The 26418-nt window shown below is 34.7% G+C and overlaps 6 protein-coding genes and 1 long non-coding RNA gene across 7 annotated transcripts; 3 read left to right on the forward strand and 4 right to left on the reverse strand.

The window, feature by feature from the left end:
* Nucleotides 1-147: 147 nt before the first annotated feature.
* Nucleotides 148-2551, reverse strand: LOC130711732 (glutathione S-transferase T1-like). The gene is made up of 7 exons (XM_057561452.1): nt 2341-2551; nt 2146-2219; nt 1991-2051; nt 1632-1685; nt 1136-1215; nt 761-966; nt 148-657 (listed from the first exon to the last, which is right to left on the reverse strand). The coding sequence occupies exons 1-7, from the start codon at nt 2409-2411 to the stop codon at nt 445-447; spliced, it is 759 nt and encodes a 252-aa protein (XP_057417435.1). The 5' UTR covers nt 2412-2551; the 3' UTR covers nt 148-444.
* Nucleotides 2552-3206: 655 nt separating this feature from the next.
* LOC130711733 (glutathione S-transferase T1-like) lies at nt 3207-5994 on the reverse strand. Its single transcript, XM_057561453.1, has 7 exons — nt 5837-5994; nt 5665-5738; nt 5521-5581; nt 5378-5431; nt 4723-4802; nt 3961-4166; nt 3207-3642 (listed from the first exon to the last, which is right to left on the reverse strand). The coding sequence occupies exons 1-7, from the start codon at nt 5902-5904 to the stop codon at nt 3430-3432; spliced, it is 756 nt and encodes a 251-aa protein (XP_057417436.1). The 5' UTR covers nt 5905-5994; the 3' UTR covers nt 3207-3429.
* Nucleotides 5995-8483: 2489 nt separating this feature from the next.
* Nucleotides 8484-10640, forward strand: LOC130713843 (probable phospholipid hydroperoxide glutathione peroxidase). The gene is made up of 6 exons (XM_057563657.1): nt 8484-8760; nt 8849-8925; nt 9191-9252; nt 9555-9673; nt 10145-10312; nt 10411-10640. Exons 1-6 carry the CDS (start codon nt 8506-8508, stop codon nt 10438-10440), a joined length of 711 nt encoding a protein of 236 aa, XP_057419640.1. The 5' UTR covers nt 8484-8505; the 3' UTR covers nt 10441-10640.
* Nucleotides 10641-11861: 1221 nt separating this feature from the next.
* On the forward strand, nt 11862-13774 carry LOC130714542 (probable glutathione peroxidase 8). The gene is made up of 6 exons (XM_057564451.1): nt 11862-12021; nt 12205-12281; nt 12406-12467; nt 12686-12804; nt 13226-13393; nt 13521-13774. The coding sequence occupies exons 1-6, from the start codon at nt 11965-11967 to the stop codon at nt 13551-13553; spliced, it is 516 nt and encodes a 171-aa protein (XP_057420434.1). The 5' UTR covers nt 11862-11964; the 3' UTR covers nt 13554-13774.
* Nucleotides 13775-13813: 39 nt separating this feature from the next.
* On the reverse strand, nt 13814-15193 carry LOC130714543 (uncharacterized). Its single transcript, XR_009011338.1, has 2 exons — nt 15055-15193; nt 13814-14274 (listed from the first exon to the last, which is right to left on the reverse strand). It is a non-coding gene; the product is annotated as an uncharacterized LOC130714543 (long non-coding RNA).
* Nucleotides 15194-15915: 722 nt separating this feature from the next.
* LOC130713438 (uncharacterized) lies at nt 15916-16332 on the forward strand. The gene has a single exon (XM_057563205.1). The coding sequence runs from the start codon at nt 15916-15918 to the stop codon at nt 16330-16332; it is 417 nt and encodes a 138-aa protein (XP_057419188.1).
* Nucleotides 16333-20794: 4462 nt separating this feature from the next.
* Nucleotides 20795-24137, reverse strand: LOC130713508 (AT-hook motif nuclear-localized protein 5-like). Its single transcript, XM_057563274.1, has 5 exons — nt 22938-24137; nt 22712-22779; nt 22123-22254; nt 21875-22033; nt 20795-21275 (listed from the first exon to the last, which is right to left on the reverse strand). Exons 1-5 carry the CDS (start codon nt 23416-23418, stop codon nt 21039-21041), a joined length of 1077 nt encoding a protein of 358 aa, XP_057419257.1. The 5' UTR covers nt 23419-24137; the 3' UTR covers nt 20795-21038.
* Nucleotides 24138-26418: the final 2281 nt, after the last annotated feature.

The following is a 26418-nucleotide window of genomic DNA, read 5'->3' on the forward strand; positions in this document are numbered from 1 at the left end:
TAGTCAATCAAATTACTACCCCGTTGATCCACTTGCACAATGGTTTCTGTATTCTATTATTTAGAGCTGACAAATTCAATTTTATGATTAGATTATTTTTAATAAAGTTAAGTATAATCTTAGGATACACGGTCAAAAACCCCAATGTAGCTAAATTAACGGTGGACATAATCAAATTCTCTTAGCTTTTACAACTGTCCACCATGATTTTAGTCCCACCATGATTTTCCCCAGTGTCTTCAAACATGCATGAAGAGGTACGATGATTCAGACTAAGAGTGGATTTGGTTTCCCACACAATCAGGAAAGTGCATCCCACGCACAAATATGGAGAAGCAAGAGTTAAACGGAAATCCAAATACATATTCAAAAGCTCGAGCCCCAAATCAAAGGCTCGAGTCTAAGGCTATGATTTTGTTGGCAAAAAAGATGAAGGCATGGCTTTCACATTTTTGAATGCCCCCCTAACTTGTTGCTAGGCTCAGTCCCAGTTTTAGCTACCCTTGAACGCTCCTGTTGGAATTTCTTTTTAGCTCTGTAAAGGACATTATGCATTTCTTCGAAGTGTGGATTTGTTGCAGTTCTTGTATCCTCAATCCACCGCAGAACTTTCTTGTATGGGGATAATATACGATTGCGATCCTTCTCATCCAAAACCTAAGTTTATTGGCAGTTTAATTAGAAACTTCATAAATTTATGTAAAAAGCAATCCATCATAAATCACAATAGTTACACAATTATTAAGTCATATTGAGTTACCTCAAGTTGCATGAGTTCACAAACCAGGCTGAGATCTGCTATAGAGGGTTGAAAGCCACCAAGCAGAAAAGGTCCATCTCCATTTAGCCAAATATGCTCTAGTTTCGATAAAGAAGATGATAAAACTTTCTCTGCTTCAGCAGCTGCTTTTGGATTCAGTGGACGGCCAAGTGCAGGTCCTAGTACAGTATTTACCACATAGTTCACTGCAAAAGGTAATAAACATTTGAATATGATTGAATTTTCTTTTTGGTTGTACGTTACAATGCCTAACTAGCACACAAGTTTCTAATGTAGAAGCTCAAGTGCTCACAGAAAATTACAATATAGCTTCAAGGAGTTTTAAGGATGACCGGATTTAGATGTGTAAAGCACCTGCTCCGTGTCGTAAATTAGAGTGCTGCCAATCCAATACCGAGTTAATTTTGGCTCTCCTGGAAACATCGGTTGGATACCTGATACATCAAGAAGGAAAGGTGTTATATAGAACAACTCGGCACAAGAAAATTTCAGTCGTACATGACAACACTTCAATCTGCAAGGCATGACAAGTGACAACTAGGGTTTAATTTAGATTGTGAAAATTGTATATCTCTGCAGCATAAATTGGATTTAGAATCATTGTATTTCTTAAGTTATTTACTCTATTCTAATTCATCCTAATATTTAATTTCAAATAAAAATCTGAAAGCGAGTCAAAAGGGTACTGGAAATGCACAAGGAACCAAGGTCATGGTTAGCTTAAGCCCTTTGCTTTACTCATGTTAAACTAGTACAAAATGAAAAAGTCCTGTTCTGATATTTATGAGGATATCTTGAAAACCCTTTACCAGTTCAGAATTCCAGAAGCAAAAGAAGTGGTTCTACTAACCAATGATCAGCAATTCCAGGAAAAGCAGAAGCAAGATAGACGAGGATCGCATGGCTGTCAAATCAAAACAAGATTAATGAAGAACATACAATGAAACCAACAAGTAAACATATTTTTGATATGGAATTTCAAAATTTACAAATAGCAGAATTTGAAGAGATTAGAAAAGTATAGGCGACAAAGAAGATGTAATAAAAACACATACATGATGGAATCACTGTATATCACTTACAAAGGCATTGGAAAGAAAGATCCATTTCATTTAATCAACCACAAATTTATAAAGTGAATTCCACAAATTGTACTATATAGAACTGAAATTGAAGGTTAAAGGACACGGCCCTTAAGTCAATGGTTACCTCTCGGAGAGATTTAAGGTTCCATGAGCAATAGCTGGAACTTTCTGCAGAGGATTTACTTCTGAAATCATCAAGAAACAATGTCAAAAGCAGAATTAAACACATGGCAAGTGCATACAAATTATAACATGCAGATGCTTGTTTTTTTATTCTACCTCTGAACTCAGGAGACAGATGCTGACGTTTGGAAAGGTCAACCTTAATCTCCTCGAAGTCAATTCCGTTAACCCTTTTCATGTCAAAACCCGGATTCAATAAAACAGCAGATGATAAAAATTTGACTCAATATCATATAATGAATCATGGGTTTGTTTGTGTGTGAAGTCAAATTTGAAGAATTAGTTAATCACCTGCAGAATATGAGAACTGCTCGAGCTGGCTGGGACATACGATCTGCATACACCTTCACCTTCTCCATCATCCTTTCACTCTCTGTCTTCTTTATCAGCTTACAAACTTTGTAGCTAGAAGTGCTTGTAAATTGTAATGTGGACTCTGTTTTTTGAGTTTTGTAAGCATTAAACCTCTTTTGGCTCTAGTCTTTACCCACTTGTATAGTTTTTTTTTTTGTGCCTCTCTCAAATTTCATATTCTTAAAGTAATAATTTCACTTATTTTGCCCTGCTGAACAAGCGTGCAAGACAGCAAAGTTAAAAGCATTTCATGTTCAATCTTCAGATAAAGAAAGATTAAAAAAAAGGTCTTATCTAAAACACAATTGCTATCTCTTTTAATAATTTTCATTTTTAAGATATAATCTATTTTTATAGTAGGGATCAAAAAACTTCACGGCAAAATTTGTTTTCTATCGCCATCAATTGCCCTAGATATGAAGTTTAAGAACAAAGTTGTTAATTTAATTTAGACAATATTAAAAATCAATAAATAGAAGGTTATATAGTTATCTTGCTATTTGCTAATGTAATGTTATTATAAACGAATGTCTAGGATCACAAGAGCACATGACATCATAAGTTATCTGATGAGTCAGCATAAAATGACGAACTTTCTATTGGTGTATACAACTTTAGTGCTCCGTTGACTTTGAAACCAAAATCAATTCTGGATAGAAGCTTTATTGAATAGTTCTGAGTTTCAAAATTGATTATAGAGAAAGAAAAGCCGGTCCAACCATGCTATTATACTATCATTTCTTCAGCCAAATACTGCAGGAATTAGGAGTTAGGATATAAACAAATTCAAAGGACAAAGAAACTTACACAAATTATGTCTGCACTTAGGACTCGATTGAATCCTTAAATGGCATTATGACAAATACATTTATTATGAGCTAAGCTTAGAAGCCTTATTAAGGGATGTGAATACAAACATAAATCGAGGTTTCAAGCCTGATACCAACAAAATAAAAAACACATCACATAAGCTTCTAGGTAGGTATAGGATAGTATCAACAAGTACATTACTGACATGATTGTTAATCACAACTTTGAAGTTAGTGGGGTTTTAATCCTAGGTTCCATCACGCTATCTGCCTGCTTAGATTGTTGCACCGAAAGCTTTGTTTTGAGCTTATAGAGGACATTATGAACTTCGTCAAAATGAGGCCTCGTTGCATTTTTTGTGCTCTCAATCCACTGCTGAACTTTCTTGTGCGGACCAAGAATACGATCTCGGTCCTTCTCGTCTAAAAGCTGCATCCAAAAAGACAAGTCACAATCTGGATCAGTATGCTGTCCAGCATATCATATTTCCAGGTAAACAGTTTTTAACTAGACCAGCATCAATGGGTTCTTTCTTTAGCCAAGCAATTTTCAAATAGTTAACATAACATGCCAACTACGCCTGTTTGTTGCTGGATTTTTCAATCATAAAACACAAACTGAACAAGAAAGGTATGTACAATTTATTTTCTTCAAGCTCACAAGCAAAATCTTAATGAGAAAAAGAACCACCCCCCACGAGTCATGACATAATGAAAACTATTTTGTTATAGGAAATCCCTCATTTACCTCCAATTGCATAATCTCACAAACCAGGCTCAGGTCTGCAATGGACGGTCGGAGGCCACCAAGCAAGTATCGACCATTCCCCTTAAGCCAAATGTTCTCTATTGTTGACAGGGATGATATCAAAACTTTCTCAGCTTCAGCAGCTGCTTGTTGGTTTAGCTGACGACCCAATAATGGAGCTAGTACAGTATTTAGAACATATGATGCTAGAAAAATAACAAAAAGACTAGGTCATCAAAAGATTCAAAACAGAGGAAGCTGGGGAAATATGCATGCAAAAGAATAGCATCTTCACCACATCTCAAAGGAAGATACTTCAGACAAATTAATGCAAAGAATGAAAACAAAATGCACGTGCACAAGAAAAGTGTATACCAAACTCAAATGCATGTCATCACTAGAATTAAACAAGTTAAGCAAATGACATTACTATCAATAGGCTCGAACTCAAAGAAAGGCTTAACCACCAACACACCATCATTTACAGTTTGAACAAATTCTCTGAAGCTTAGCTATTAGTTTCAAGCTATTTGTTCTTTTGCTTGATTGAACTTTGCTACTTGGCAAATGGAAATATAAAGTTCATACAAGCCCATAATATAAAGCTATCCAATCCAGCAAGCAAACACAACAACACAATATGGACTCGTGAAATAATGGTATTTTTCATATTATTTTCACTTTCAGGACAAAAAAGAAATTTGATGACGGAAACCTAACCAAATAAACAAAATGGTTTTTTTGTTTGTTGCTATAATGCACCTGCTCCGGGGCGCAAATTCAGGTGGTGCCAATCTAACACAGACTGAATTCTAGCTCTCCTGGAAATATCAGATGGGTACCTAATGGAATGAATGGAAGGAACAAAGTGTTAGCATACAGAGAACTGAATCTTACACCAAGACGAATGTGTATCCTTTAAGTTTAGGATAGAAGCATCATTTGTCCAGGTTTGATCTTTCTAGTTTCTAATATGTGAATGCGAACCTTAGGCTATATTTGAAAGAACATCATTTTAACTTATCTTATGACATAAGTAATTATGGAACTAATGGAAGTGTCTTGATAAGCTTGTATATAGAATTAGCTTATGATAGTATCCTATACCTACCTAAAAGCGTCATTTAGCTTATTTTGCAAGTTTCTTGTATTAACTCATGAATAAGTACTTATATCAACCTATAAGCTATTTCGAGGTTATTTCAATAAGCTTCTCAAATAAGCTTATGAATATGTGCCTATGTGATAAGTGCCGCATAATAAAGCTGTTTACCTAAGCTATGTAACTAAATGAAAGTAAGAAACACATGCATAAATCAATACCCTACTAGCTAGCCTATGTTGACTTGATTGGCATATATTGAATTGAATTCATAGATGATGAGATTGCAAAAAGAGGGAGAATACTAATACTAACCAATGGTCAGCAACTCCTGGGAAGGCACAAGCAAGATAGATAAGAATTGCATGACTGCAAAAAAGAAAAAGAAAAACACATAAATGAAAGAGGATAATTAATTCAAAGTGAATGAGAATAAATATGTAATCATCAACAACAACCTCTCAAATAGCTTGAACCTTCCATCAACAATAGCAGGGACTTTCTTGAAAGGGTTAATAGCTGAAGGAAAATAATTAAAATCAATCCAAGGGTGAGTGAAGGAAGGATTTCATTTCAAAAGTGCAAGCTGAGTGATTGATTACCATGAAATTCTGGAGATAAGTGCTGGCGTTTGGATAGTTCAATCTTGATCTCCTCAAAATCGATTCCATTGACTCTGTCGATTTCAATTTCAGTTTCAATAATAATAATAGCATATAAGTAAACAAGATTGAAATTTCGAAAAGGAGAAAACGAAGTGAAAGAATTAGTTACTTGCAGAAGATAAGAACCGCACGAGATGGCTGGGACATGCGGTCCGCATACACTTTCAGCTTCATCATCCTTTCCAATTCCTTTCTTTCTCACCGAGCTACACACACTACACCCTCACTAACCACACCACACTCTCACTTTATCTTTTTTTTATTACTAGTATTTTTCTTTTTTCACGATTATAATTTGAGAAAAAAAATATATATATATATATATACATGTATTGACATGGTAAATATCCATTCAAAAAAAAAACATGGTATAAAGATATAGCAAAACCAGATAGGTTTTACTTTTTTTTGGTCAATATGTTTTGTTAATTTATTTATTTTGGGAATGTAATTGCAAGTCAGATATTGGGCCTAAACACCTTTGACAAAAAACAAAGTCAGATATTGGGCCTCATGATATGCACAAGTCTAACTGATTTCATTAAGATTGGGAAAAGACTAACTGTTGTTATTGAAGAGATAGAGAGTATGAATGTATGATAGTGCTATTAGTGAACTGCATGTGCATGTTTAGTTTGACATTAGAGTCACTGCAAATGCAAATACGATTTCACATATTTTAAAGCACCTCATATTGAGTTTAACATAGATTTGATAAATAAGATTTTAACATGATAACTTTCAAGTGGATCCACATTGAGTCCTACAAGAATCCAAACTTACATTAAGTAATTGATAAGAATAATGATAGGTGAAAATAAGATCTAGTAGATGAGAAATATAATACTAAATGAGGGTACAAATTAAAGAAAATGTTATAAATAGTATTGAATAACTTAAATAACAATTATTTTCAAAAATAAGTGAAAGACTAAAACAATAAATATTTCAAAATTAACTAGGTAATTAATTGAAAACAACGTTAATTCATGTATCACTATTTTTTTAGCAAACACTCATACACATGCAATTTGTAGCTGAGTTCAAAAAAAAATTTGTAGCTGCTATGGAGGTTGATTCAGCCAATCCATTGACAGTCACTCTTTTGACGATCACGTAATTGACGACCATTCTTGGGCGATCGAGAACCTAAGATGTTTGTGTCTCCTCAACACGTCCTTTTATAAACTATTCACTTCATTATTTCACTACATCATCTCTCTTAATACCACAATCTCATTCACAACAAATCCCCAACCATCAAACCACTACAAACCTCTAAAGATAGCGAAAGGTTCAACTGCCTCAACCGCTAAGATTCACCCAGAAACCCAAGCATTCATTACAACCTTCGATAAGCTAATTTAAAAAAAATTATTAAAATAAATTGAAAATAAACTATATATGAGTATAAGTTTTTTTTTCATAAACTATCCTGAATAGCTTAGGAAAATCAACTCAAAACAGCTTATAACAGCTGTTTGCATGAGCTCTCTCAAACACTGACATATGCACTTATACTATTATATAAGCTCAAATATATTCTTACAAACGGGAACGCTCCTCTTCAATTGGATAATTTGAGTGGATTAGGATGAAGTCTTCGGTGGGTCAGTTAAATACTGACTCACGGTGCTACACTTAAAATTTTACACTGTGATGACAGTAATACCCTTAATTTATTTTTGCTTTAGACAATAATATCCTCATCTTCTCCTTCTCCCCTCCCCCTTTGCTGCTTCCCATTCCGGCGAGCCCACCACCACCCAGAGCCTCCACCTCTTCTTTCATCGTCGGATCTGACACCGCCAATAGTGTCCGGCAGCCACCGGCGGTCACTCTCACTCCCACTCTCTCTCATTATAACAGATTTGAACGCGAATCAACTAAATCCCAGATCTGAATACATTACCTTCCACCTTTCAACCTTCCATCGTCATCATTGTGGAAGCAGATCTCGTCCTCCATCACCACCAAGGGCAGGCTTGTGTGCCGCCACAGATCAGGCCTCCGCCGGAAACCCATCAACATCGCGCCATATATCTCGTCACCAAGGGCAGGCTTCAAGCCTTTTTCCCTACTACTCAAACCAGCAGCTGCTGGATTGTTGGGGTTTGGCAGGAGAGTAACGAGGAGAAGGCCAGCAACCGCTCACCCAGCCTTGTCGTCGCCTCTGCACAGCCGCCCAGGAGCAATCGGTATCTCTTTGCACAGATCCTGCCACCAACCATTCAGACCTGCAACCTTGCAATCGGCTCCTTCTTCGTGCTCCAAGGTTCAAGATCTGTGCAGCGTTCCTCACCTTGGGTTTTTGCTCTCCTCCTGCCGGAATGGTGGTGAGGGGAGAGGAGGGGAACAGTGGAGGAGGGAGAAGAGTTAGAGATATTTCTGTAATTTTCATATGTTAAATCCGAACCGTTAAATTTTAAAATAATATATCTATGGTTTAAATTTCATTTTCAGCTCATGTACCACGGTGTTTCAGTTTTTAACTGAACCACCGAAGCCAACACTGTAGATTAGTCCTATTAGCAAAAGGTCAAAATTGATGTCGGCAATGGTGCACGATTATTATTCTTGATTGAAAAGAATGATGATGACGTAACTGGTGATGCGAAAGATCTGACCGTCCATGAAACAGAATCGTGTGTTTCCTAGAGCGGAACGTGTGGACATGTGTAGCATCCACGCGGTACTTGCGGATAGAATAATGGAAAATGGAACATACAATACAAACAAGGGTGGTGTACGCGGAACAAAAACGCTGTCGTTTTACAAATGCTCTGTACTCGCATCTTGTTCTTCTCCAGAACTATAAGATTCGCTGCTCCTCTTTCTTCATCTTCTCTTCATTCCTTCGTCTTCTCAAATTCTCCCATCACCCTCTCGCGTTCTTATCACTCTTCTCTGCTTACTACTACTAGTTTTCCAATCAAATCACTTGTTTCTACTTCAACAACCCCTTTCTCTTTCACTCTCAGACCAGATCACACTATGGCTGCCCCCACATCCGTTTATGATTTCACCGTCAAAGTATGCTGTTATCTTCATGCTTCATAATCACCAGATTATATGCTTTATTTAACTTGTTTTATTAACTGTATTTTTTTTTTTGTTACAGGATGCCAGAGGAAATGATGTTAATCTTGGTGACTACAAAGGAAAAGTCCTCTTGATTGTCAATGTTGCCTCACAATGGTTAGTACCTCCTAATTTCTCAAACCCCCAATTTCTGTATTTTGTTAAGTAATTGACTGGGAAGCTTATGAGAATTCATGCTTGCTAATTAGATTTGGTTAAATGTCACATGCTTATTTTGTAATAATTTCACTTGAAGGTGTGAGCTTGATGATATTAATTGTTCCAAATCTGATGAATTGTGTAAGGTTTAGAAATTAGAGAGCTTTTGCACTTAAATTTCATCCGATCTAATTCTTTGTGCTATATTTTGATATTGATGCAGTGGGTTGACTAATTCAAATTACACAGAGCTCAGCCAGTTGTATGAGAAATACAAATCAAAAGGTTTGTTTTGTGTTCTCTGACCTCATATGCTGTTGTCATTGTTTTCCTTCTCATACAATAGTGTTGCTTTGTTGTAGTCCCTTTCATTGCTGAGGTTTCTTATTCTTAGGTTTTACAATCAATTCTCAAATACTGAATTGCATATCACTGAAACATGATACTTGTTTTATCTAATTATAAACTTAATGGACATTTTGCCTGCATATACCAAACATTAATAAGCTTATGTTTTCAAGGTTCAAGCTACTCACTTACTGTGGGGTCTCTTTGTCTATCTATAACACTTGGTCTTCTTTATTCAGGTCTTGAAATTCTGGGTTTCCCATGTAATCAGTTTGGGGCACAGGAGCCTGGAGATAATGAACAGATACAAGAGTTTGTTTGCACTCGCTTCAAAGCTGAGTTCCCTGTTTTTGACAAGGTAAAACCTTTGCTCATACTTTCTTATTATTCCATTCTTTGTATAATTATCAAGCTCCCGGCTGTGTCTATATTCTTCATAGAAGAGATGATGTTATTTCTGCAACAGCTGATTGAACACAAATATTTAGGGTGTAGATTGAATCTTGTGTGTGACCTGTGACTTGTGAGGTATATATGCTTTATGTAACCTCCAAATGTTCTATTATGTTCCCTTAGGCATATTCTGAATGTGTTCTGCAATCGACATTGTTCGATAATTAGACAACTAGGAAAGCAGTTCCACATTTTCAGCACTGGTTATTTAATGCATCAAAACTGGTCCAATTAGAACTTCAAGATTAATCTTGTATGTATAAGAAACGAAACCCAGTATTGTTTTGAACATGGAACAAATCTATGACTTTCCTTTCCTGTTTGTTTAAGTTCATTAAATTCTTACTCATATCATGTGTGCTTGCATTTAATATAGGTTGATGTGAACGGTGACAGTGCCGCTCCACTCTACAAATATCTAAAATCAAGCAAGGGAGGACTCTTTGGAGATAAAATCAAATGGAACTTCTCCAAGTTCCTTGTTGACAAAGAAGGAAATGTTGTTGAACGTTATGCACCAACAACTTCTCCTTTGAGCATTGAGGTAAGACAATATTTGTATGATGGCACCAATGATCTTTCCTAGACATACTTGAAATTTTTTTACACTAACATTAATGTTTCTTTTGCTAATGTTTGCAGAAGGACTTGGTGAAATTGTTGGGTGCATGAAGTCATGAAGGGTTGGAACTGCCAGTAAATGAATAATGAATAGAATAATCTTATGAATAAGAGAATTGTATTGCAGATGTTGGTGCAATTTCCTTCCTTTCGTATATGTACCTAAACAGTTGTTTTGTATCTCGGATAAATGAAAACAGTTCAACTTCGTATATCAGCAATAATGTTTGTAAATGATTGCTTTAACTTCATTTTCGTTTGTCTATTTCAGTAGTCTATTTCGTCGTCAAATTTGACGCATATTTGCATACTCATGTCTCAGTGATATAAACCGTATTAACTAAACTGTAACAAAATTTGGGTTTAGATAGGCTATGGTTGTGACGTATGATTCAATTCTTCAGCATAAACAATAAATTGCATAGCATGCTTACTTAAGAATTAACACAATACAACTCGATGCAAGTATTCTTCAAAATTTCATTACGATCTATGATCTGCTGACCCCAAAAATGAAAATTTCATAATATCCAATTTTATTTTAGTTTCTTCAACATTTTCTGGCCTAACTGGAAGAAACATTCAACTGCATTAGAGGCCAACATAAATCAACAAAAATGTGTTTACGAACCCGCAGACGAATGACAACACATGGTTGGGTAAATGAGAAGTCTCGAGTTTAGTAAAAAGGGTTAAGGAGAATGGGGGAGGAAGAAATGTACCTTGTGATCCTTTACCATTTTATCATCTGTTTATCTAAAAAATAAAAATTATATAACAGTGAGTAAATGTTTAAGAGAGACATAGATTGAGTTTTTACTCATGTCTAAAGACTGAATACAGAGATTGATAAGTAAGAGATTTTGGAATTTCATGTCATAAGACTAGGATTTTTTTTTTAAATAATATAAAAATAAAACTATTTACTAAAACAAGCAACTTAAAAACTAAGGGAGTAGAGAAAACTGATAGTTTGCGACGAATGAAAACAAATTCATCACGATCATTTGTGACAGAAACTAGATCTGTCCTAAAATCCATGTCAGCGTGTTTGCAACAGATAATAATTTCTTCACAAAATCCTCGTAAGCGAGGTGAACTTAGCGGCGGAGTATTGGAGAGGATTTATTCCGTTGCAAATACCATCCTCCATTATGGAACTTGGAAGATTCCGTCATTAATTCCGCATCAAACCAATAAATTTGTGACGGATTAATTTTCCATCGGAATTTAAATCCGGCATACTCGCGACGCAGAATAAGTCGGTCACAAAATCCTTGTAAGCAAGGTGAATTTTGCGACGTGACACTAGAGAGGGAGTTGTCCCGTCGCAAAGCAAAATTTGTTAATTTGTGACGGAATTTACATTTCATAAATTCCGTCGTTAATTCTGCATGAAACCAATAATTTTGTGACGGGTTTTTATTCCGTCGCAACTACTTCTATTATGTTACACTTGCAGAATAAAAATGATTCCACCCAAGTCCAATCGAAGTAGTTTGGTTCGGGTCTCCTCTTAGAACTCTCTTCTTCCATTGGCCTCCACCACACTCACTCACGATCACACTACAAACCATGAGCACCGAATCCACTAAGGATCATCCAAAGTCCCTGTACGATTTTTCTGTCAAGGTTAGCTGTTTTATCTCTTCCACTTCACATGCTTCATCTTTTCTGCTTTGAATTTTATGCTCATAAAGATGAAGGTGCTCACTGCTCATGTATGCGTTAGGAAAATCAGTGCCACCATTTGAATATGCAATGATAATGATTTAATACTATGTTTGTTGCAATTTGGTTTCCATTTACTTGCAGGATGCTAAGGGCAGTGATGTAGATCTTTCCACTTACAAGGGAAAAGTGCTTCTGATTGTTAATGTTGCTTCCAAATGGTATTTATCTTCTTCTTTTCTTCATTGTGCCTGCCTTCTCCCTCATATTGTCATTTAACTATTTTGCCTGGAATTTATCAAAGTCAGAATATTTATGATTCTTGTTTGTTTGGGTTTGAGACAGTGGCATGTCCAACTCAAATTATGTGGAGTTAAATCAGCTACATGAGAAGTACAAGGACAAAGGTCTGTAATTTGTAAATATAACACTTTGTTGTTTTATGTATTCCATTTCAAAACTATGAAATTCATATGCAGGTTTCCTCTCTGTCTTGTTATTGTTCCTCTTTATGATTGAGGGTTTTGTTGCCCTTCTTAGTTCTTACCTTAAAAGAAGGAACCCTGTTTTGGATATTGATGCACAACTCTCCGGAAGATAACTGAGTTGGTTATATCTTAATTAGGCCTGGAGATTCTGGCATTTCCATGTAATCAATTTGGTGAGGAAGAACCCGGAAGCAATGATCAAATTTCTGAGTTCGTCTGCACTCGCTTTAAATCAGAATTCCCCATATTTGATAAGGTAATTGAAGCTTGGGAAGCCTAGTTTTAGTCACCATTTTTGGACACTCCCAATCCAAGTGCCAAAATTTTATTGAGATGAGAATTTGTGACTTTGCATTATCTTTAGTGTTTGTCACTGCCCTGGGAGTCAGTTATGTGTTTCAATGGCATGACATCTATTTTGCATTAAGCCCTTCTTGTGTGTGGAAAACAAGATCACATCAATGATTTAACAAAACAAAATAACACAGAACAGCAGTAATAATTGATTTTCATCTTTTTTAGACTCCAGAACTATGAACTTATAGGTTGCTTTACCAGTTGTTGTAGTTAATTCGACAAAGATTGGGTGTTCATTGCTATTCTGTTTAACTTCTGCTAAGTTCTTTGAATAACTGTGACATGTATGCAATATAAGTCCATCTCTGTTGTTGTGCTAGATTGAAGTGAATGGGGAAAATTCTGCTCCTTTGTATAAATTCTTAAAGTTAGGTAAGTGGGGAATTTTTGGGGATGATATTCAGTGGAACTTTGCCAAGTTTCTGGTTGACAAGGATGGCCAAGTGGTGGATCGCTATTATCCCACAACTTCTCCTCTTAGCCTTGAGGTAAAACCAATCTCGTCTCTTTACTAATCTAGAAATTCATATGGTTTCTGCTGTCTCATGAGAGAGTTTTCACATGAGAAGATCCTGATTCTCTCTAATTCTTCTATCATCTTTTATTGTGTTGCAGCGAGATATTCGTAAGCTACTTGGTATTGTATGAATGAATGGTTGCAGACTTGCAGGGATACAGCTCGGAAGAGAGGATGTCATGAATGTTTTAGTATCTCTTTTTTACTTGATGATGTTCAATCTGTAAAATCATGTTGTTGTGCATAGTGGTTTTTGACAAACTGAACAAGACCCGCTTATCCTTATGGACAAGATATTGTCTGGTTTTACTGAGATAATGAGATTTGAATACATGCATAGTGACTTTGTTTATGTTCTTCCTTTATATATACACATATAACGCTGAGGTAGTTTATTGCGAGAGATGAGAAAGTTAATTTTCACAAGATGCAACCACATACATATGTCACACTAGCCATAGAAAAGTTCTACATCAGTGGATCATAATCCTAGATGAGTTACGTGATACAAACATAAGCATAGCTATATCCGAGTTATGCTAGTCAAAAGTAAACTATAGTACATTAATATCATGACATAATATAAAGTCCATTAGGTATGTCATCTCTCAGCTTTCAGGTAGGTTATTACTGTGAAACGGACTCTGGGCGAGGTGACATGGTGGGTGGAGATATGATAGTCAGGGTAGTGTCACCAGAGATTATAATGGGCTCTGTGGATGGGTAAGCTAGGGTAATCCACACAGGTCCTGTAAACATTGTCACATTAGTAACTGGATCCATTGTCAGATGACCAGATCCGAGTTGAATGGTGATGGCTTATGCTGCTCCATCCATGTCTCCTGTCTGCATCTTATAAATTTATTCCAAATACACAAAGAGAAGAGTGAGTGAGTTCATAATATGCATAACAAAATTAGGAATGATAATTGTACCGTCATGGATTTGGATTGGGCTGAGCGTGCCTCTAAGCAGGAAGAACAGCCCAAGAATGAAGTAAAGAGGCCCAAAAGGAAGACAACCAAGCATGTGGTATAATCTAGATTCATCCTCCATTTATCCCCAAGACTAGTCAATGGAGTTAATTATTATTCCCTTGATTTCCTCCCCCATTAATGTAGCCTAGTTAACTTAGTAATGTATCTTTAACTAGGGTTTAGATTCACCAACTATATAATGAGGAGTCAGTGATGTATAATCCATGTTCAACTTTTCACTTGAATAAGACTCTAAGCTTTTTCTCATCCATTCTTGCCTTAGGGTTTTTATTCTAGAACAATAATAATAGAAAGTTTATCTGGTGTTACCTTTCAACCAGAGCCTGGATGTATGAAAATTGTTATCAACTCAGCAATTAATTAAGAATTCTTTCAGCTATATCATCAACCAACATTCATTTACTTTTTTTTTTACTTTTTCTAGTTAAATCTTGATTTTTAAGGCATATTAAACTAGAAACCAAATCTTCAGTATTTTGGTGGTTCGCAATCACTTCTTGGACTGTTAATCAAAATTAAAATACCAAAATAAGATTGATTTTGTTTCTCCTCTTTTTATGGTTACAAGGAGCCAGACAACGGTGTGTGCTACTCTTAAGGAAACAAATCAACCATGAAAAATGAAGTCACCTACCTCAGTTATGATCTGAAGTCTTCTCTTAGAATGAAGGAAAGTGAATCTCAAAATCTTTGCAATTTTTTACTTCTGGGTGAGGGCTTTTATAGTGTGAAAAATGATGTAAAAAATATCTGTTAATGTCTAGGTGGCATGCTATTGTGGTGTGAACGTGGTTAAAAATTATCACTTGCAATTATGATTTGACGTTTTGTGGGATGTATTCCATGAGAATGACGTTGTTATATACAAATATAAGACTAAATTATGACCGCTAGATCTAATTATGAAAAATTAAAAGTTAATATTAAAATATGAAGTCATGTGAATTTTTAAATAGTTTCAATCATAATCATTCATACTTAACAATCATAATTTATTCTTATGTTCTCCTTAAAAAATATCAAATATCAATGATTTCATGATCTCCATGTGTTTGTTCTTCTCATCCAGCTTATATCTCATCCTTATCCTTATCCGTTGTTTTTTTTTTAAATTATTATTATAGATATTTTATTAACCCGTCATTTTTACTTTTGTTACATTTATGAGTAGTGATACAGTCACATTCTATTTCCTTTTTCATCTCATTTTTATTAGTTTTTCTTCTTATCTCTCTGCATTTCCTGTTATATCACCTATCATATCATTTTTTTTCTCTCTCATTTCTTTATAATTGATGAAGGTGGAAGTGAAAATGATATGTGATGCTCAAAGTATTTCTGTTTATATTTTTACATTTCTACTTGCAGTTACTCATAAATACTTTGATACCATGTCATGACTGAGTAGTCCAAAAGTTTAAATTATTGGGTAAATAACACATGTATTATTATATGAGTTCTTATTATATTTCTAGCATAAAGGCATGAGCATTGTATGGGGGCGGGAGGGTTGCTGCGCGATGAGCTAGGGCAGTGGGTGAGAGGTTTCCAGGCTTTCCAAGCAGGAGGGAACCCACTGTTATCAGAAGCTTGGGCCTTGAAAATAGGATTACAGATGACTTGGGATGCAGGCTTCAGAGATATGATTTGCAATTTGGATTGTGGTGAGCTTCTAAAATCCTTGGGAGAGGTTGACAGCAGACATTTCCTCCCTATCTTGGATGATATTATTAAGTTATTGGATAGACCGTGGAGAGTCTCTTTGAGTGCCTTCAGCCGTGATTGTAACATGCATGCCGACTGGTTAGCCAACAGAGGAGCTTCGAACCCAAAACTGTCTCTTTGTCTTCTAGATACTCCGCCTATGGAGCTTGAAACCCTCATTATGAGGGATCGTTTTGCTGCTTTGTAGTTGTTCTTGTTGTTGTTTATTTTCCGATGTAATAAAAAAAATATTTCTAGCATAAACGGCATGTTTGATTTTAAGTTAAACTCAACTTGGCTCCAGCAAAATTATAGATTCCTTCATGTTTCATTTTACACGTTACAACATTCTCAAATCAATCAATATCAATATCATCAATATCAATCAATATATATTAGAAAAGAAGAACTTCCATAGTGACGTGTCAACACCAAATTAATTCTTAGTGACGTGTCAGCACCAGATTAATTCTCATAAAAATTATTCCACGTGTCAATTTGTTAGAGGATATAATTTTCAATTGATATATGTTTTAATTTTATATATTCTAACCTAATTAATTGATATTATTTTAGAAGATATAATTTTCAATTGATATATGTTTTAATTTTATATATTCTAAAATAATTGATTGATATTATTTTAAAAGATAAGATTTGATCTTTTAATTTATTTTAAATTTATTTTTAGAATATATTGATTAATTTTTATTGAATTTTAGAATTTTTTATCAATTCGGGATTTTATGAGTTTTTATTGTGATTTGCTAGATTTTGTTAGTTTTTATGTATCTTTATTTAATACTTTTTTTAATATTAGATTTGATTGGGATTTAGGTTGTTTATTTCTTAATTTTATTTTAATTTATCTTATTATTTATTTTATTTTAAATCCAGGAAATACTTTATTTTATTTTAGATTTACTTTTAGAGTATATTAATTAATTTTTCTTAAATTTTCGGATTTTCAATTAATTCAGGATTTTATGAGTTTTTATTGTGATTTGCTAGATTTGGTAGTTTTTATCTATCTTTATTTAATACCTTTTTAAATTTTAGATTTGATTAGGATTTAGGTTGTTTATTTCTTAATTTTATCTTATTATTTATTTAATTTTACTTCCATGAAATATTTTATTTTATTTTACATTTATATATAGAGTATAATAATTAATTTTTATTGAATTTTCGGATTTTTAATTAATGCAGGATTTTATGAGTTTTTATTGTGATTTGCTAGATTTTGATAGTTTTTATCTATCCTTATTTATTGTTTATTTTTAATTTTAATTTCATGAAATATTTTATTTTATTTTTGAGTTACTTTTATAGTATAAATAAATTTTTATGGTATTTTTATTGAATTTTCATATTTTTATTTAATTCAGGATTTTATGAGTTTTTTATTGTGATTTGCTAGATTTTGGTAGTTTTTATCTATCTTTATTTAGTACATTTTTAAAGTTTATATTTGATTAGGATTTAGGTTGTTTATTTCTTGATTTTATCTTAATTTATCTTATTATTTATTTAATGCTAATTCTAAGAAAAGGGAGTTGAATTGGTGCTGGGGGTCCGCAAAAAGCTACCATGGACACGCAGAGATTTGATAGCTGCTATTTCTACCTCTGCCACATGTCGCGATCAGGACAGAGGTATGCCGTAAGATGATGTTACGTGATGAAGAGTTTATCATGTTGTGATTGATGGTTTGTACCATTTCAGTTTATCCTTTGTTCGTAATTCAATCCTGGATTCTTAAATTTCACATATTTTGTGTGTTTTGATCCAAAAGTTTACAAATTTTTGCATAGACCCTTTGACGAATCATTGTTGAAGACGTAATGTTTTGATTCTGATGTAATGTTTTTTCTATTGTTCTTCTTCCGCTTTTGTATTTTTTTAAACCAGATTTTAGTATAGTTTGTAGAAATCCATGCGTGTGAAACCATTCTAAACCAGATTTTGGTATAATTTATAGAAATTTACGAAACTTAGGATAGCCTGAATTTATATTCATTTCTCAAATTTTGCCCGTTTTTATTCTTCATGTTTGAGCTGTGTGTATAAGCATACTATTTGCACTGTATGTGAATGATGCACAACTTACTATTTTTTTTTAATGATGCACATATCAGTCAAATTGATGAAAGCATATGAAAAGCTCACATTTAATCTTCATGAGTATGTTTAGCCCATTCTTAAGGTTGGTTCATGTTTTCCTCAAACTCATTAGTTTTGCATATACTCATGTTTTAGTATGCCAATTTGGTGACTTATCTTACTTTGCTCTATATATTTTCTTAAGTTTAATTTAAATTGATTGTTAGTATAAGTTTATTGGTGAAGTAACCACAATTATTTTGGGTGGGAGAATTATTTTGTTTTTTTCTCACATATATAGATAATTTGTTGGGGTGCGCACATATGGGGCAATACACTATTTTTTGTTTCTCTTGAATGAAATGTGTCTTTGATTTTTTGTTTCACAAGGGTTCCACCCCAAGATTCACAAATACACTAAATACAATTTTTTCACCACAGTCCTTTCAAATTGGTGAAGGAGAGTATTTTATTCTTCAAGACTTCATTTTGGGTTTCTGTTTCAATCTTCTTCATGAATTGATTTTGTTCTTCAACTAATTGTAAGATGACATATGCTTCAAGGATTCCTGCTTTTTTCTTCTTAATCAAAAGCAAAAGGATTGAGGAAAAGAAAATCTTCTAGGGTGCAGAATATTCACTAATTGGAAAAAAAAAAATAACACGTGTCATTCTCAGATTAATTCTCATAAAAAAATACATTTTAAAATTTTAGATTTGATTAGGATTTATATTGTATATTTCTTGATTTTATCTTAATTTATTTTTGATTTATTTTTAGAGTAAAAAAATACATTTTTAAATTTTAGATTTGATTAGGATTTAGGTGGTTTATTTCTTGATTTTATCTTAATTTATTTATTATTTATTTTTAGAGTATTAATTAATATATCCCAAACTTTTTAAAAAAAAAAGTGAGTTTGAAAGCTATAGCTTAAGTTAATTTTTTAATATATTCCCAAATAATAATTATAATAATAATAATAATAATAATAATGATAATAATAATAATAATAATAATGATAATAATAATAATAATAATGATAACATATGTGTGCGGATATGGGCCGGTTGGGTACTATAGTGCCCATACCCGCACTCATACCCACTATTTTTTGCGGGTAATTATCTATACTCAACCTCATACTCATTTAGCGGTTTTTTACCATACCCATAGTGGGTATTTTTTGCAGGTACCCTATGATTTTGAGACCCATTGTCATCCATAGATTTAGATTTTGGTAAAGATAGATAGCTTCCTGTAATGACATTGAATTGTCTAAAGGTGGGGAGCTTCGAGTTGCTACCCACGTGAGTATGGAGACGAGTACATGTAATTTTTAAAAACGCGGGTATGGAGATGGTACTATAGTACCTACCCATTGTCATCCCTACTTAGTTGGAATAAACACAATAATGTTATACTTTATGATATATCTTACACAATCCTGATTTGTGCTACTATCACATTAATTTTTTTTAAGATTAATATGTTGATAATTCCTTATATCTATGATTTGTGTTATCGTCTTCATATTTACGAAGAATGTGAAACGAGTTCCTCTTGGTCTCAATCGGGCTTAGAAGAGAAGTCTTTATCTCCACTTTACTCATCAATTCTGACTTTTCTATTTCATTCGTTATTTAATATATTTTTAATAATCAAAGTATTAATTAATGTATTAAATACAATAGACATATTTCTCGTGCAACGCGCGGGTAAAAAACACTAGTTTCATGTTAAAAAAAACAACATTCTCAAATTTCAAAGCACCTAATGTAGTTTTTATCTGAAAACCAAACATATACTTATATTAATACCAAGGCCATTAAAGAAGCAAACCACAAGTCCGCAACCACAAACTCCACATCTCTTTGCTTCTGATGTCACCAGGCATGTCGCCACTGCACATTGTGGCACAAGTGCATGAAGGTAGATTCAACCTAGTATTTTCAGATTTGTGCTGAAACTAAAAACATTCATATCACCTTGCTTAGTTGAATGTATCTCGTGCAAAAGATCAGAAATCCTAAAATGGTTTCCTTTTCAAAACTGATCTCTAAGATAACTTCAAATATTCATAGCAATTTCAATGTAGATCGTGCTCTGAGTGTTTTAAGAGTTTGAGTGATCCATGACACTACCATGAGTTTGATTCCTTCAAAGGAGCTTTAATTCCACCAGTGATAAACCTCAACTTGTTCATGAAGAGCAATGCTCTTCCCAATGCCCTGCTTCATGAATGATAATTGGCACCATCATTGAAGGCGTATCAACAGCTCCTGGATTCTCTCCATATATACATTATAACAAACTGGTCTACTAGTACATTAGAACAAATAGCACTTCGACGATTTTTTTTTTTTCATGAAATTCTTAGAAGGAACATAATTCTTCATATTAGTGCAGATTAATACTAGGCTGAAAAGCATAATAAATAGATATATATCAAAACCAACGCCAAGTTAATAATTGAGCTCAGACCACTAGGCAGCTAGAGTATAGTTTCAATGTGAAACACTATCTGCGGTCCCCAAGTGGGATCTCAGAACTCATTGAACTCAAATTGAGACAATGTAAATCCCTAATTCATTGAAATCAAATTGAGACAATGTAAATCACTAACATCTAACCAGACATTTTTTGAATGAGTCAAGAATAGTCATTAATGCTGAATGATTCATTTGTTTCAGCATGTGAATGGAAACTTGTCACCCAACAATGGGGATAACAAGCAAAGCCACAATGCTCACAAACTAAAGTAAATTTACAACAACAGGTATATACAACACTGCTTCCAGAATAAAATTTCAGCCACGTGTCAAGTCGATGCCAGTGTGTGCATGCACGCTTTTCAGGTCCGGTGGTCGCGATCCAGGCCAAATGCCGGTTGCAGGGGAGATGTAGTTTTGACTAGGTGGGGCACTGGCTGGAGAAGGTAACTTGTCACTGTGCTGAAGAGGCTCAGAACTTTCATCTCTGTCAGTGGCCTCTTGCTTGGTCTTTGTCTTAGAGCCACCACCATACACAAAACTGCCCAATACCACCTGCAGGAAGCAAAGCTTAACTCATATCCACTTTCATGTTTCTAGGTTAATGATATTGCTTCGGTTTGAATGTAAAGCATCACATGATGCAGAACAATGTGAAGCATTACTAAACATCCCTACCACGATATAGCAAGAACAGACCTAAGCAACACCAAGACCATATTACTTCCCTATCTCAGTTTCCCCCAACCCATTCCAAAACACGTTGCAGTTTCATTAACAGCATGCACAATTTGATAGGAAGCAATTTCCTAAAAATCTAGATTTACTAAGAACAACTCAGAAAAGCTAAGAAAACAAAATGCAGAGCAAAAGCTAAAATTTCTGTGCATAATGAAAAAAATGCAAATTTATCCTAACAGTCATCTTCCTAGAATTAAGGCTGGTCATACAGGTGGCCACATCCTAAGATACAGAACATTCTAGAGTGGAAATAAAGGAATAGCATAACAAATTCAGAAATCAGAGACCAAACATAGTTATATCCCAATGGTGCTTATGGATTGAATTGGCCTACTACCACAATTACGCAAGCAAAAGTAAGAATAACCAGTACTTCAAGGTAACCATAGATTTTTGGGGAATCAATAATGTACCTGCACTGGACTTCCAGCAATAAGCGTAGCAGCACCACCACCAATAACATGACCTTCAGGGCTAGAAAGAGAAACACTTATGCCACCTGTTCTGTTTGAGGGTCCTCCATCTTCAGACACCAAGTAAGAACCAGACAAGCATAATATTTGGAATCGCCCCTGCAATAGTTTAAAAATAAAATAAGTTTCTCAATACATCATAAGAACCAATCTTAGGCACTTTTAGCAGTAGAAGTTAGTGCTTTAACCTCAAAAGTTACACTGGTATTGGTGGAAGCAGGCTGTCGGAGAGTAACTGAAGAAACTGTTCCAGTGCCCGATAAGATGCAAAGTGCCCTTGGTCTCTGCTGTGATAATGACAATAACTTCGCTACAATGTCCTGAAATGATGAAAGTCTATCATTCAAGGAACTTCTGAATTAATGTCCATCAATAAGAAGGCTTCAATGAATAATAAAACAAGTAATATCCTGAATTATAATGGTGAAGCATGCTTTTTTTAAGATAACAAATTCCACTCCCAATTACTGTTTTTCAGAACTCTAAGGACTATGGACTATCAACCAGAACTTCTAAAGTCACTGAAAGCAAATTTACTAAACTGAGAGAATATTTTTCCCCTAGGTTAATATAAACAATGAATAATATTTTAGCACTACTCAGAGCAATGGGCCACTAAAATTTCCCCCTAAGAGCAACATTTAGGATGAAATGATCCTCTTAAGAAGTATAAAGCCTCTTAACATTTCACATTCAGGATTAGAAAAAATAACAAGGGTACTAAATAAACAAGAATGAAAAATCTACATTGCTTATGAACAACAAGGATATAACTACCTCCCCAACAGCAATGGTGATAACATGTGGAGAAAAAGCCACCCCTGCTGAACTATTCATCCAATCACCTGCAAAGCAACCAAGATGTTAGAGGCCCACATGCTTTAAGCAAATAAATATACCACCAAAACAACCATATTGTTAGGTGTAACTGTGTAATGTGTGGAGTTATTAACCATAGTGTAAATACAACCAACAAGAAATGATAATTATCACAGAAATATACCTAAAAGGGCTAGCTGTTGCTTCCTTCCAGATCCAGGTGGGCGGCCTCTACCGCGTTTCTCAGACGATGTGGTCGAACCCTGGTTAGGATTAGCAGGGGCAGACATTGGAGACAGTTTCAAAGAAACTGGTCCTGGTCCATCAGGACCGTATTTACGAGGTCTCCCTCTTTTCTTTTTCACAGGCTCACTCGAAGGTGTCCCAGAAGAGGCACCAATGATACTGCCGCGATTAAAATCGGCACGAACCTGAGGCTCCACTGAAAATGTTGGACTAGGACCAACAGAGCCACCCTGAACCCTGGCATTTGACTGAGCTTGAATGCCAGGGTTCGACGACAACGCTCTGAATCCAGGGGGTCCTTGAAACCCCCCACCTCCTCCTCCTCCTACCTGAGTCCCAGAGCCAGACCCTGGGACCCCTCCTCTATGCATGAAATATGCAGAGCCACCAGAAAATGCCATAGCTTCTCTCCCATCCATGCATTCACCAGAAATTTGTAATAAATATACTAACTTTCTGGCACCTATGCAACTATGTTAAAAATCAAAATCACCTACACAAATCTAAGCACCACACCAAAGATCAAAACTCCTACCAATTAGAAAAAGCACCACACCAAAGATCAAAACTCCTACCAATTAGAAAGGAGTAAGCTTTAGAACTCAAACCAGTGTCACCATGGAAATATATAGAAATAAAAAATGCTGGAACATCAGAAGCTTGGATTCCAGACAAAAAATTCAGACTTGCAAGCTGGCAGTGCTCAGAATCATGTCTCTGCAACACATTGAGAAAACAAAACCCCAGATTTGAAATCTAGGGTTTTGACAGGAGAGTGCAGGAAGTGGAAAAAGGGGGAAAAGAGAGGGAAGAAAAGACAAAGAGTGAGAGTTGGAACCTGGGTTGAGAAAAAATAAAGAATAAAAATTGGAGGTTTTGAATTAAAGTGGGGTGGGTGAGTGAAGAGTGTGTGTGAAACTGATGAGTAAAAGGAAGAGCCTTTTGTTAATGGTGTGCTTGGGTTGGAACTTTGGGTAGTAGTCAGTCACTAGTCACTAGTTAGGCTGGAGTGAGTGAGTGGTGGAAATGGAAGTATCTGACCAAGAAGGCAGAAACATTAAAAAAAGCAAACACAACAAACAAAACAATACCAACTGGAATGGCAGGCTAATGAGCATTGGAGGGAAAGTGTGTCCTACCAAACTCATGTCCTTTTTTCTCATTGCAAGTTCTTGCTTCTTTGGGTTCTGAGCCTTTGCTCAAGCTTTCTGTGGTGAAGATAATGGAGATGGAGGTTGTTCAAAGTTATTAAATGAAATATTTTAAAAGTTATTTAATCACATTTATTTAAATATTTAATATTATACTTAATGATATGAACTAGTAGTTTCCTCACAAATATTGACCAATTTTACTTTACATTAGACAAAACCTAAGTTATTGTATAGAGTGTGTTTGCTTCCACATTGAAATTAGACCTCTATATATGTTCTTTCACAAGAAGCTACATATTATGGTTTCAACTTGTATATGTAGTTTCAAAAAAACGTCTACATGTGTTCCGCGTTGCCCGCACAACTTTTTTTGCTAGTCATTAACAAAATCTTTTTTTGTGAAACACTAAAAATAAGCTTTTGACAATTACAAGATTTCAAAAATATCCACCACATCAAATCAGCTCAACCACCTCTCACCACCGCTCTTTGATGTTGTGTTTCACTCAAGGTTCTCAAGGTTCGGTCTCATGTATCACTATCATGCTAGATTAAGACTGTCATTGTTTGTGTTTCATTCTCCATTGTTTATGTTTTCTTCCGCGCTTAATAGCCTGAATTCTCCCGTCGAGAGTCACTAAGGCATTGTTATCTTTGACGACGCACTTTCAAACCAAATTTGTTGAGAACATTTCAATATTAATTCTTCAACCTTTTGTTGAGAATTGTTTCTTGTTAATATCGAGTTGGAGCTTAAACTTGATTTGGTCGTATAACATGACGGCTTTGCCTTTGTAAAGTGTAATCGATGAAACTTTGCAAGAGCTTAATGTTGTCCTTGTCAATCTAGAATCGCTAAATCACCCTTCACGAATTGTCTAGAAGCTTTTTCTCTTAGATTATATTTACGCATCACTGTTTCAGATGGAGAACTTATTGATGATGATGATGAGAAAATTCGTGGTCGCTATCGAGATTGGGGCATTGACCTATTCAAGATGGCAGAACTAGGAACAACAACAGTGACGACGACGAGGGTGGAAGGAGGTAGCATGAGAATATCTGTTTACTTCATTGTCATTTTATTCTTTGTCCTCTTTAGATTATTCTTATCCATTGTAAATTTCTTCTTCGGGGAAACAATGTCATGTTGGGGCTATTTCAATGGATGAATATGGCTTGGTGGAGGTGTTGGTGAGCGGAGGTGGTGAAGCACTATATCTCCATGTTCATCGCACATGGTTTCTCTGATGAGTCCTCTGCTCCTGAAGGAGGCGCGACAGCCGAGGACAATCGTGGAAGATAGAAGGCATATTTATGCACTAAAATTTCGTATAGCTAGATAAAATTACTAAAATGCACATAAGATGATAGATATACAGATACTACCTCAATTCATAATCTTTTGTTGTTTTAGTTTTTTCTTACTTTCACATATAACCTCATATTTTCATCAATCTCAATTTATTTTTTTTAATTTCTCAATCAATTACTCCCTCCCTCTTCAACATAAATAATAATATTTTAATGAAATTATTTGTCAATTAAAGAGATATTAAACAATGTTTTATCTTAAACAACAAAAATTAGGAACAAATGTAGTAATAAAAATTTTAAGTCTCAAAATGTGTAATATTGTAAAATAATATTTAATACACTTTTAGTTAATGGAAAAATAACTCTAAATATTTTTCCTAAACACGCATTTTTTAAGTGAAAACGCACATAAAACTTAATGGAAAAACAACAAACATGACGATAGATGTCATGATGCATGTTAATGCACCTATTTTTAATATTATATTATTATATTATTAAAAATGTTACTCATATAATGAAAATAATAATTCAAACAAGCCAAAAATTTCGTCACCTTATGAAAGCTAAACTAGCCTTCATCGTTCAAGCTACAACTGCTTTAAAGAGGTTCCCTAAATTTTGCCCCCTGCTTTAGGGCTATATGCCGTTTCACATTAAGGCATGCCTTCGTCATTCTTAAATTTTAGCCCAGAAGAGAAGAACACTACGTTTGATTCATTGAATGTAATATTGTAAAACATGAAAATTCAACGTCATAGTAAATACTACTATTTATTGAAGGAACGCATTATACAACATGTAACGTATATATGTTCAATATTTTAATAATTACGTGTCAACATTTTGTCATGTTCTTTTTTTACACCAAATGAAATTTGGTAATTTTCATGTGAGCCATGATGAGTACTCTTGTATAAAGCAAGGGTCCATGCTATCCTAGTTTCC

Source organism: Lotus japonicus, chromosome 4 (genome assembly GCF_012489685.1).
Source record: "Lotus japonicus ecotype B-129 chromosome 4, LjGifu_v1.2".
Classification (NCBI taxonomy): domain Eukaryota; kingdom Viridiplantae; phylum Streptophyta; class Magnoliopsida; order Fabales; family Fabaceae; genus Lotus; species Lotus japonicus.